This window comes from Chelonoidis abingdonii, chromosome 6 (assembly GCF_003597395.2).
Source record: "Chelonoidis abingdonii isolate Lonesome George chromosome 6, CheloAbing_2.0, whole genome shotgun sequence".
Taxonomy (NCBI): Eukaryota; Metazoa; Chordata; order Testudines; family Testudinidae; genus Chelonoidis; species Chelonoidis abingdonii.
In genome coordinates, this window is record NC_133774.1 from 122,612,817 (window position 1) to 122,626,053 (window position 13,237).

General features: G+C 46.6%; 1 protein-coding gene across 1 annotated transcript; it reads left to right on the forward strand.

The window, feature by feature from the left end:
• Positions 1-361: 361 nt before the first annotated feature.
• Positions 362-11,579, forward strand: LOC116816032 (thioredoxin-like). The gene is made up of 4 exons (XM_032764937.2): positions 362-508; positions 5,400-5,459; positions 7,065-7,130; positions 11,517-11,579. The coding sequence occupies exons 1-4, from the start codon at positions 362-364 to the stop codon at positions 11,577-11,579; spliced, it is 336 nt and encodes a 111-aa protein (XP_032620828.2).
• The last annotated feature ends 1,658 nt before the right edge of the window (positions 11,580-13,237 follow it).

The window sequence follows — 13,237 nt, forward strand, 5'->3', positions numbered from 1 at the left end:
CCTCTTTGGAATGTACTAGTTACTATGGGAACAGTGATGCCATTGCTATGAGTGGGACTTTTTAACATCCACTTGTTATAATGGTTTGCAATCGATATTAGCATAGCTTCTATCATTGCACCATAGTCTGTGAAAACAAAGGAGTTTCTATGATGATCACTATGACCATATTATGTAGTGTGTTGTTGTGACGCTTCCCGAATTTATTTTTTTGTGCTGTTTAATTTAACACAAACGAAAGTTAATCAGGGCTGAAGTGTAGTTCTCTCATTAAACATTAGAAGATTCCAGTAGAGCAAATATTTTGTTTGTCGTGCATTTGCCAACAATCTTCAAGTTGTTCAAACTTTATCCACTGCCTATGCAGCAATTCTTCCTTTTCACGCAAATGTGTTCATTTCAGAGTGAATTTGATGATTTTTTGAAGGCCGCAGGCTCCAAACTCGTCGTTGTTGACTTTTCGGCAAAATGGTGCGGACCTTGCAAAGCAATCGATCCTGTCATTCATGTAAGTACAGTATTGCCATCCCATGCCACTCCCAGAATGGGGTGCGGGACTTGACATTTCATGGGAAAAAACCCACAAAACAGAGTGTGATCTTTGTTACAATGATGTAAATCCAGAACAACTCTATTGAGGTCAATGGAGTTACTCAAGATTTACACCTGTGTAGCTGAAACTCTAGTCCATAGAGTGTCTCTTTTACTTTTCTTTGCAGAAAGGGCCAGTATTGAATTAGAAAGGAAGGCATTCGGTTCTCCATTGCATCCTGGATATATGATCTACATCCATGGGAGGGGACACCTATATTGTCCTTTGGACATAAAACACATGCTCTGAGCCTTCAAGTAATTTTATCAGGAGAAAAGGCACAGCCTTGATTTCTGGAAGTAAAAAGATTGGAGCTTCTTCAAAATATGCCCCATCACACTTGAGCAGTGTGGCTAGACCTGCTGCTATCCTCACTCCTCACCCTCTTCCGGGGTCGTCTCCATTTCTGAATTTGAACCAGCGTTACCTGTCTCCCACCTGAATTCATGGGGAGTTCTCTTCCTGTGAACACTTAGGGCTAGATTGTGCCTAGTTTTGCATAGGTGACACACAGGGAAAGAGTGCAGAATAATGAACCTGACTTCCCTTGTGCCCCTGCATGGGGGCAAAGCACAGTCTCAGGCCTTGTGTCCCCACGGTGCAAGCAAGGACTAGGGGAATCGAGGGCCTACAGCAGTACTAGGAATCCCATAAGGGATTGTGGGACAAAGGTAGAACCTCCCACCTGCTGTCCGGACCAGTGGACCTGGGATAGCATGAGAAAGTAAAAGAGTGTAGCAGCAGCTGCCACTGCTGTGTGCACCCCCCGAGGAGAAGTACTACACCTCCTGCAGACGCAATGCCTTCAGGAGCTGGTCACCTTTCACACACCCTTCTGCACGCTGTAGCTCATAGCCCTGAATGAGAGAACAAGAGAGAGAGAGAGAGAATGAGGCTTAGACCTGGGAGACAGAATGTTGTGGACCTAATGCAAGATGTAAGTTGTGGACGTGATATATGGCATGTGTTATGCAGGAAGTCAGACTAGATAATCATTACAGTGCCTTCTGGCCTTAAAATCTATGAACTCCTGAGTTCTACTTCCAGCTGAGACATGGACCCCCCCTCTCTTTGGCAAACAGGGACAGTCATACTTACCTATCTCTCTGAGGTGCTGCGAGGATTCATTAACCAGAGCTTACCAAGAACCCAGAAAATGAAGTCCTAGCTAGTAATATTATTCTAATGACATTTACATTTCAGTGCTATATAATTGTTCTGATCCTATGCCCTGATTCTGCATAAGGATCTGCAGAGGCAGACCCCTGTGCCTGTGCAGAGTCCCACTGAAGTCAACAGACTGGTTCAGAGGTCCTCTCACATAGATTTGATTGCAAGAACTTGGCCCTCACTTGTATCGATCTCTTGGTTTTAGCTGTGCAGCGCTCTTATCACTTAGAACAACTGGAAAGTGCATTAAGGACCCCAGGAACCCAAGGGCTCATAATAACCTACAGTGAAAATGTCTAATACCGGAAATCAGCAACACAGTTAGATGGAGAATGTTTCCATCCATTAGAGACAACAGGCTTTTAGCAAAGCTCTTAAAGTGATACCCTGGCGTGGAAACATCTTAATGAATCAAAATCAGGCCCCACTGGTGGTTTTGCTGCAAGCTGTGGTAATGTTTAAAAAGAAATGATGTAAACAGTTATGAGACTGAGGACCAAGAACCATAAACACTTCCAAAAGAAAACCCTTCACTCTTTTGCTCCTTTCCCGCCTGTGAGAGATGAAAATAAACAGAGGAATGCTCACTCTCAGGTCACCAGTTCAAATCTGAGCCAAGGGATCAGTCACTGATATTTATTCCCATCTGCTGGTGCCCTATATGAAAGGAGCTGAGAGTCTCAGTCCAGTTCCCAGTGAGCAGGTGGGCACCTTGAAAAACCCTCCCAGATGAGCATGCAGCTGTGATATTAGTTGGGGCTCAGCGGGCAGACAAAGGAGCCTCCAACCAGGGGTAGCGGATTCGGCGGTGTTTCTGCTGTGTGTCAGGAGTATCGCAACTGGGAAGCATGGAAACATTCCTGTGCCAGTGCATGAAAAGGGGTCTTGAGTCCTGCATTGCCAGGGAAATGGACAGGATAATCTAACAGGGCTTCTCCCTCCTCTCTGTTTCTGTGCTCTGCCCTCCAACCCCAGAAGTGATCTCCCAGCCTCAGGGCTCAGGGCCATCGGTGAGTCAGAGTATAGAAGCTTTCACTGCCACTGCCTGGGCTGTATTTGTTCTGTAGATAAACGGGGGTAATGAGAGTCTTTCCACTACTATCCCACTGTGCACTAGTTACTGATCAGGTTGCCTATCTGTCTATTTCCTGCACTCCACTGCACAGAGGTCAGGAACAAAACATGCCTTTTTCCAGCTAAGTGTCCATGCCAGGGCTGCTGCTGAGAGACTCGCTGTTGGGACTGTCAGCAATTGTCTAGGATAGCCAGCACTGAGGTCTGCCCAGAGAAGCCAGGATATTTGTTTTGGGTTCCACTTTTCCAGTATGCACAAGCCTGAGGACAGGATTTGACTGTTCAGTGAATACAGAAGAAAATGGAGTCACCCACGCTGCTAGCACAGGGATGGTGAAAACAATATTCTCTGGGGATTTCAACAGGGAATTCTTTGGAGAATGCTTTATCTCATGTCATCCCTTGGGAATTAAAATTCTGATGGATTCTGGTTGGCCAATGGGTCTATTCTGATCCTTAGTCTCACTCTACAAATAGTCCCATTGGCTTCACTGGGCCTGCTTGTGATGGGAGGAGCTAGTCAATATGACCTGGTATATCGGAGTCTGGCCCAAAATAAGTTGCAAACAGGTGGGATCAGACTCACCCATGTGCTCTGGCTGCTTTGCACCACGTCAGTGATGCAAAGAAGTGTAAATCTAGTTTACACAGCTCACTGACCTGGTATTAATTAAGATCCCTGATGCCCGATCTCCCCTTCCCATGCAGGATCAGGGATTTCCAGCTTCTCTAGAACTGACATGGGGAGCTGCTGAATGTATTTTGAAACATTGGAGATTTTCTTGCCAGCTTTCGCTTTCACACAGAAAATGATGCTGCTCCTGATTTCCATACAAGGGAAAGCAAAAGAGACATCATCACAGAATTATAAACAACCCAGCAAGCAAGTGGTGTCGGCTTATGTTAAAATCAGTGTCGGGACTTGTTCCGATGACTCAGTGTCTTTCCAGTGAAAAACATCAGGATGCTGCCTTGAAAGCTGCTCTCTGTGACCTGTCAGGCAGGATCACTGCCCATGGAAGGACGATTGAAGAAGGATGAATCTGGTGATGCCTGCTAGGAAGACAGCAGGCTAATGTCACATGATGGAGAATTAAGCATTTCCCCCCCTTCACACACACACACACAACTGTTGTTCTAATTGGCTCCCTGTGGCTAGGTGCTGTGTTACAGCCATGCTCATTTGTTGCTCAGCAACTGTGTTAATGAGGCAGAGTCTAATGAGAGGATTGACCCACCAGCTATTAGCATAGAATGAGTAGCTAATAACACGAGAGAGCCCCTGAAGAGACTCCATTTCCCTGGAACCTTCTAGTATTTCCTGGGAAATGGAGGGCATGATTCAGCATTGCCTTACTCCAGCTTTACGCTGGAGTGACATTGTTGCTGCCAATGGAGCAAAGCTAGAGCCTCTCACTCCTGTCAGAGGTCTAAAAAGACAGAAGAGGAGAGTGAGTCCATTGATTGGTCAGTGCTCAGGAGATGTAAAGCACAAACAGTGTCCTTCATCCCACTGTGCCTGGACTTCATGCCAGTGGTCTGGTTCCTTTGCACAGGGGAGAGGCAGGAGCCCAGAAGTCGATGCAGTGGATTGTTCCCCAGAAGATCCCTGTGTTCCCAGTACAGGGGTTGGGTTTAGGGTGAGAGGGGGCTGAGCCAGGAAAGGGATGGGGATGTGACCAATGGCTCTATGACTTCCTGGCCATACTGGACAGTCTGACAGATAGAAGTGGGGGAGAGGGGCACAGTGGAAGCGATGCAACCCTAATAATGCACTAGTGGCTGAAGAGTGGCTCCAGCACCAGGAGAAAAGTCCACAGCCTTCCACGACGCACAGTGCTGGCTGTGCGCTGCTGGGCCAGGACTTGCCCCAATCCTATCTCTGTGAATCTGCTGGGATAGTGTACATCCATCTACAGATGGGCTCTTACTGTGAGCCAGGCAGTGGCTTCCAAATACGAGCACATCTGGGAGTGTTTGGATCTGGCCGCTTGTATAAAATTAGTGCCCAAATGTGACATTTAGGTCTGGGAGCAAATCCCCGAAGGCCGGAGGTTTGGTTCTGGCTCCCCTCCAATCTCTTCCAATATTTTCTGGGTAAACGGTGGGCAGGGCTTCTGACTTGAATCTAGTGCTTTTGAGAGAAGCCAGCGCTGGACTCCTGGACTTCCCTACCCCTGTAACAAGTACAGCACCGGCAGCAGCTAAGGAAGCTTCCCAACACTGCCCTGCCAATTTGCTTCAGCAATGACCCAGAGGCATCACATCTGGAGGGATCTAGGAGTGCAAGCAGAGTTCAGTTCCCAGCCCAAAGCAGAAAATAAAACCAATTAGGGGCACCCAGTGAGTAATCTCAGCAGAATGCTCGTTCCATCAGAACGCACCATTTCTGGAGAGAAGCCCACAGCCCTTCTCTGGCCATTACTAGATCTGTGATTTAATACACAACTCCAGCTATTTTTAATAGTGTAGCTTCTGTACTGGAAATGTATTGCTGACATATTGCTATGCTTATTAATGGTACTTCAGCAAACAAGTATATTTATTCCATTTATTCCTAAAGGACCTGGCTGTTCGGTATGACAATGTGGTGTTCTGTAGTGTGGATATCGATCTGGCAGAGGTAAGCTATTGACACCATGCTAGTTAAAATCATGCTGTTGAAATCATATTCAGGGTATAATAATAATTAATAAATACTTGGCTTTTATCATCAAAAACAGAACACCTGTGTGAAATGGCTGCCTACTCTCCAAATGCTGATCATTCAAATGAAATGGAACCGGATTCAAATCACCTTTGGTTTTGATCTTTGGCAAATCAAAAACCTGACTGATTGTGTTTGGCGCTGGCTTTGCAAAACACAGCTTGGTCAAACGTGGCCGTACAGAGAGGTCCTGAATTTGGAAGGACGTATCAGGCATTGACTTCAGTGCAATTACTCCTGATTTACACAAGTGTCATTTAGATCAGGGCCAAGTCCCCGATACCGATACTGTGAGTCAGCAATATGGATATAGACAGCAAAGAGATAACAAGCTGCCGGCTTTTTGAATTTTCACCAATCTTTGTCCTGGGATTTTTAATTCTCAGTTGTGCTCAAATTTAGAGCATCCCCCTTTATGTGCTCTGGAGTGTGCAGTACCATATCCTCAGCTGCTGTTGTTCAACATAGTTCCACTGAATTTAGCGGCGCTATGCCAGTTTACACCAGCTGCAGATCTGGCACTGCACAGCCAATAGGGTGACCAGATAGCAAGTGTGAAAAATCGGGTAGGGAGGTGGGCAAGGGAGGGAATTGGTACCTATATAAGACAAAGCCCCAAATATCTGGACTATCCCTATAAAATCGGGACCACTGGTCACCCTAACAGCCAAAGCAAACAAAGTCCATATCATTTTACTAAAAATAGCATAGGATCTCCAGCTAATAGCAGAGACACCAAGTAGCCATAAAGGATTAGCTGGACATTCCATTGCCGCTTTTTAAAGAGCTGACTTTTTATTTACCATGCTGTAGCACAGTGGTTCTCAAACATTTGTACTGGTGTCCCGTTTCACACAGCAAGCCTCTGAGTGCGACCCCCCCCCTTATAAATTAAAATCACTTTTTTTATATATTTAACACCATTATAAATGCTGGAGGCAAAGTGGGGTTTGGGTTGGAGGCTGTCAGCTCACAACCCTCATGTAATAACCTCGTGACCCCCAGAGGGGTCCCGACCTCCACTTTGAAAACCCTTGCAAGCAATTTCTGCCTTTGTCTACAGCTGTGCAATATGGACATTTTCACATCAGCATATCAAAGAGTTAGAAAAATCTCAACAGCCCCTTCAAGCTATTGTGCATATATCAAGTGGCAAGGTAAAACTATGAATAATGAAGGAATTGTACAAGCAGCACAGTAGTGCAAAAGCTCTCGCTGACTCAGTTGTCTTCAGCATGAATGACAAGCACCAAAGGCACCTTGCTGAATGCTTTGTAAGGCATTCTCATGAGTAATAATTCTGTGTACTGTGTGTTATCTTGTCACATACTAGCTCAACGGTACTGTGCAAGCAGCTTTTCTGGGGTTTTTTATCTTACAGGTAAATTTCCTGTATTTCTCTTGACTCATTCTCTTTATTATTATTAGCTATTTGCCTGAAAGCATGCCCTTGGATTTTAATGAATGGTTCTAGAACTAGTATGACAGGTGATTTTACAGGCGTTTTTCTCACTTTCCTAGGACGTGGCTAATTCTTGTAAAATTATTGCCATGCCGACATTCCAGATGTACAAGAAAACGGAGAAGGTATTGTAGAGCTAGTGACATAAAATGATAATTGTGGGTCTTTGTTTTATTAGTATGACAGCAAAGGCTAATAACTTGCTGTATCCCTTCCTAATGACGACTAGGCCTGGTTCAGAAAGATTTCTCTGAAACTCCTGCCCACGCTGCTGTGACGAAGTGGGAATGTTCTTAATGTTTTTTTCTAAATACTGTATAGGTGCCTCGGTTTCCCCTATGCATTTTTAAAGTATGTAGGAGGTGAGATAAGCGTGCGTGATTGTTGCAGAGCTCTAGAGGGCAGGTGCGATGCTGTCTGCACAGAGAATGGCCGACACCCTGTCTCCTGGCAACTGATGGCTTGGGCCCTTCCCCTGCAAGGTGCCAACTGAAGGTGTTGGAGAACAAAGAGATCAGGTGGCCTCCTGGTCTGGGAAAATGACAAAAGGCCAGAGGAGGGACTGGAAGGAGTGTCAGTTTGGAGCTGGCTGGGGAAACGGAGGGAGGCCCATAACCTGGGTCTGGGCTTCCTACCCCCCAAGATAGACCTGGCTGAAGGGTCCTGTTTTCTGTACCTACAAGCTCTGTTTTCCTATGACTGTGTTCCTGTTGTCTAATAAACCTTCTGTTTTACTGGCTGGCTGAAAGTCACAGTGAATCACAGGAAGTGGGGGTGCACTGAGTAAAAAGGCTTCTATTTTTTAAACATTTCAGGCTTTTGTGTGAAATAAGTGCCTAAGAAAATAAGACCTTTTGCAAAAGAAAAAACTCGGCTGTGGGATTTGAGCCACATAGTTTAAGCCTTGATCTGAATTTTCCCAAAAATCTGGGGATGTTGAGTTCCAGAGTTTTGATTCAAGCCATTCAAGAGTTTGGATCCAGAACCAAACATCTGCAGATTCCCAAAGCAGGTGGGATTTTTTTCTGAGTCCATCTCTAGATCAGACAAGTGGGTCATTGTTACGTGACTGGTCCCTGTCAATGAAGCAGGTCCAGTTCCCCTGTGCCAGAATAGGTGCTCCCAATTTGGCCACTTAATAGAACAGGACAGCACCTGGGGTCTATAAAGAATCAGGAAGAGACCCAGTAGGAGTGAGTCAGAGGAGTCGGATTCTGTCAGGGGTAGGAAAAAGCTGCCAGTTACCAGGAGCACTGGAGGAGGTCCCGGAAGGAAGCCAAAGGTACTTCCTGGGGGAACGCTGTATGCAAAGAGGGCATCCCTGCACCAGGGCTGGAGAGTTTAGAAGGCAGGGGAGCAGCAGAGGGTCTTATCCTCCGAGATCTCCAGGGCTGGACCCAGAGGAACCAGAAGAGGGCCAGGGGGAAGTGAATGCTCCCCAGCAGAGAGGCTGTAGGGGTTCTTGCTAGGAAGAGTGGGATTTGAATCCACTGGGAAGGGCTGTGGTGGCTGTCCTGGGACAAGGACAGGAGAGGATGGACAGAGACTCCAGGTGTGGATCAGAGGCACCAGTGTGTGCTATGTGGGACGTCTAGGGATGAAATGCCTTAAGTTTTAATGACTGTTTGCACAGGGGTGAGAAATAGACCAGGCCTGGGAACTTGTTTGGGACCATTTGCATGATGGGACTGGTATATTATAAAGTAATCAGGGTATAATTGTGTCACTTTGAGCCTAAAGTGAAGTGACCAGGGACTCTGAAAGGATAACCTGAGACAGTGCACATGTCTTGTCATGGCCTGCCACAGGTGGGCGCTCCAAGTGGGACTACCCTAGGACAGTAATCAAGTACTGTGGTCTGCCACCGTCCTGGCCTGCAACATCCCCATTTTGCCAGTCAGGGGTCTCTCTCCGACGCAGAAGGTACCGTGAATAATTGTGTTGAATTGTGTGGCGGTCTTCTATCCTAGAAAAATGTGCATCGGTTGAGGGGCTACAAGGAGAGCACAAAACTACACAGATTTTGCGTCAGGCATTGAAGCCAGGTCTGTGGAAATGAGAGGCTGTAGCGTATTAAATCACTGTACTAGGCAGCCCAGTGGAAAGTTCACAAGCTGGCTTTCAGTCCTGTTTTGGCATGGATAAAAGAGAATAGGATAGGCTAGAGGTATTTGAAATAATGAAGAATAGAGTGAAGGCTGATAGAGTGCTTCTCTTGATCCAGTCATAAAATACAGGGTCAAGGGATCAATCAATGAAATAAAGTGCTAAACCTACTCTTTGCAATTGCACTCCAAATTTTGTGTGGATAGATGCTCAGTTATTTGTGACACTGCATTTTTGCACATAGGGTTGATCCAGAGGCCACTGACATCATTGGAAAGATTCCCATTGACTTCAGTGGGCTCTGACCCAAGAGACTAATGGGTAGTAGTTAGATATGCAACTAATCAATTTGTGAGACCAGCTGCAATTTGCATGTGCAAATCTGAGGTGCAAGGATGAAGATGGAAAAACTTGGTTGCAAAATACTATGGGCATAATTTTGAGGCAGCTTTCGACAATTGGGCTAAAAAGACAATGCATTTGAAGTGTATAAAAGGGAATTATTTTTTCATCCATTTAACCTGTTGAACACACTTCTGCCACAGGATATTATTGAAGCAAATAGCATAGTATTTTCACGCGAATAAGTCTCTTATCCACAATGATATCCTGACAATGCACAGCCTAAGCTGCTTACCAGAGAAATTGTATCTGTATCCATGGTAAATTACTGCACAATTAGCTAGGTGAAATATGTGGGAGGGGAGGCGGGTGTTCACTTTCTTCTGAAATATCCAGTTCTATGATGATCATAAGAAACAGGATCCCCAACAAGATGGACCATTTTATCCTTTCATCCTGTCTCCATCATGTTCTGTCCTTGTATGGCAATTCTGACTGATCTGCTCCCAATGTCATAGTGCTATTCCAGGACACAATGTTTGGGCGTGGTGATTTAAGTGTGATCACCGGCAGTCTGTGGGTGACTTGCAGGGAGTGCATGGTATAGTTTTGGGATTCCAGTACACTTAGAGTTAAGTTTGTCACCGAAGATTACCCCAAGGAGCTCTACCACAGGATCCCACAGCATACCGGGTGATATAACATGCACATTGTTTGCCATTGGGGCTACTGGAGTACAAGTAATGCACAAAATAGTTCACATCCATTCACGTGTTCAGCCAAGATTTGGTCAATATCTAATATCCCCATCACAATGGTTTGTCCTATTAGTAGTCTATGTAACATCCTCTTGTGTGGCGGACCCCTCTGGTAGAAGACTGAATGCTATTAAAAAAGAACAAACATGATTTGCTTTACAGGTGGCATTAAGTACAGTCCACTTTTAAATCCACAGATCCTCTCCAACCGCCTTATTTCCCTTTCCCTTTCCCTTTGTAAAAAGGAACATGGAACTATTAAGTTGACTTGCTTAGTCAGCAAAACCTCATGTGATGGACTGTCACAGCTAGGTCAAAATGGTTCTGAGAGCTCATGTAAGTCTTCTTGTGAAAGGCAGGGCCGTCCAAAGTGGGGGCAAGTGGGGCAATTTGCCCCAGTGCCTGGGCCCCGCAGAATCCCCGCGAGCCATTCTGGGTTTTCGGTGGAACTTCAGTAGTGGGCCCTTCACTCGCTCCGAGTCTTTGGCGGCGGGTCCTTCTGTGCAGTGGAAGACTCGGAGCGAGTGAAGGACCTGCCGGGGAAGTGCTGCCAAAGCCTCGAAGTGCTGCCTGGTGAGTACAAGTGCCGCAAGTGGCAGGGGAAAAAAATAAAAGCCACGATCGGCAGCACTTAGGCTGCTCTGCTGCCGCTGCTTCATTCTTTGGTTGCATTTGGCGGCGGGTCTTTCTCTCCAAGAGGGACACATCTCTGAATTGCTGCCAAAGACTCGGCCCTTTCCCAGGCCCCCTGAATCCTCTGGGTGGCCCTGGTGAAAGGTAAAGCATCAGACTCACTGAATACTTATAAAATAACTTAGAGGACTATAGATGACTGAAAAAATATAGATTACATAGATTGAGAGGCTCACTGATCAACGGACAGGCCTCCTAGAAGTGAAGACAAGATAGTTTTGCTTTTAGGGACCTGATTCAGCAAAACATTTTAAGTATATGCCTATTTTCCCTCAAAGTAAATGGGACTTGCGCATGTGTTTAGAGTTAAGCACATGTTTAAATGCTTTGCTGAATCAGAGCGTGAAAGGAGGAATCCCAAATCTCTGTCTTTGTGTTAGAACAATCCTTGAATATGAATCTCCCCATGTGTAAGGTTATGCAGGTGTGTGAGTGTTTGCAGAATCAGAGCTTTAGTGTGCAATTCTTATGAAATTTTATTGTTTATCGCAAACATTTTTTTTAAAAAGGAACTTTCTAAATTGCAATTTACTGCTTTATCCAATCAGAATTTTTTGCAAAGTAAACCTTCTTTTGTTGTTGTTTTTGTTTTGTCTGTTTGTTTGTAACTAGATTTATGAAATTACTGGTACTGACACCAGGAAGTTGGAAGCAAAGATTGAAGAACTAATGTAGTTCCTGCAGAAAACAAAAACAGAAGTTCCATTAAAATCCACCTTCTGCAGTCTCGTATGTGTCTATTTTCCTTCAATCCAGTTATTCAGAAATGATGCATCAAAATGTATGAAGCTTCTCATCTGTACAGGAAGGAGAATCTTGTGGTTAAGGCACAGGAATGGGACTCAGGAGATCTGAGTTCATTCTTGGCTCTGCCTAGGGTTGCCCGGTGTCTGGTTTTTGACCGGAAGGCCTGGTTGAAAAGCGATCCTGGCAGCTCCAGTCAGCACTGCTTCTGGGCCATTAAAAGTCCTGTTGGCAGTGTGGTGGCAGGCTCCCTACCCAACTCCACGTAGCTTCCGGAAATGGCTGGCATGTCCCTCTGGTTCCTAGGCGTAAGGGCGGTGAGGGAGCTCCGTGCACTGCCCCGAGTGCCGGTTCCACAGCTCCCATTGGCCGGGAACCTGCAGCCAATGGTAGCTGCTGGGACGGCATCTCCGGTCAGGAGCAGCACATGGCGCAGAGCCCCCTGGCCGCATCTCCACCTAGGAGCCAGAGGGACATACTGACCACTTCCGGGAGCCGCCAGAGGTAAGCACGACCCAGAGCCTGCATCCCTCAACCCCTTCCACACCTCAACCCCCTGCCCCAGCCCTGAACCCCCTTCTGCACCCAAATTCCCTCCTGGAGCCTGCACCCCACACCCACTCCTGCACCCCAATCCCCTGCCTTATCCCTGAGCCCCCTCCCACACCAAAACTTTCTCCTGGAGCCTGCACCTCCTCCCATGCCCCAACCCCTGCCCCAGCCCTGAGTCCCCTCCCGGAGTCCAAACCTCTTGGCCCCAGCCCTGAGCCCCCTCCTGCAGCCCAAACCCTTCATTCCTGGCCCCACCCCGGAGCCCACACCTCCAGCTGGAGCCCTCACCCCAATCCCTGCCCTAGCCTTGAGCTCCCTCTCACACCCAAACTTCTCCCACATCCCAACCCCCAGCCCTGAGCCTCCCCCCTCCCCCTGCACTCCGAACCCCTCGGCCCCAGCACAGAGCTCTATCCTAACCCCAACCCCGTGCCCCAGCCCAGAGCAACCCTAGCTCTGCCATAGACTTTCTGGGTGAAATCCTGGCTCCCATTGGCTTCAATGGAGTCAGAATCCACCCTGTATGTAACCTTGGGCATGTCACTTAGAGCCAGATTTTCTAAAGAGCTTGGAGCTAATGTTAAAGTGCTCAGCATTCAAAATTAGGGCCAGTACATTGGGTGCTGGCCCCTTATTAACAATCTGGCATAAATGGTGCCTAAATGGAAGCTGAGTCCTTTTGAAAACCTGGCCTTAAATTCAATCAGTTGGGAGAGGATGTCCCAGGAAGGAAACAGCAACTCCCATTGTGATACCAAGGTGATACCTGCTGTGCTGAGCTCTTTGGAAAAGCAGCCATTTATTCTGGGGCCTGAATGGGAGCTGAGTTCTTTTAAAAACCTGGCCCCAGCTTTGGGTATTGAGCACGTCTGTAAAAATCCTTAAATTCCCCAGTACTGTGAGGGGCCCAGATTTAACAGTGAGAAGCACAAGACAGAAACCTATACATAAAGTTTATGTATCAGCATGTTTTCTAGATAGGATTGTGTTAGCAAGTCCCAAACAGACCTTCCCTCCTTCTTACTCCCAATTCCCCT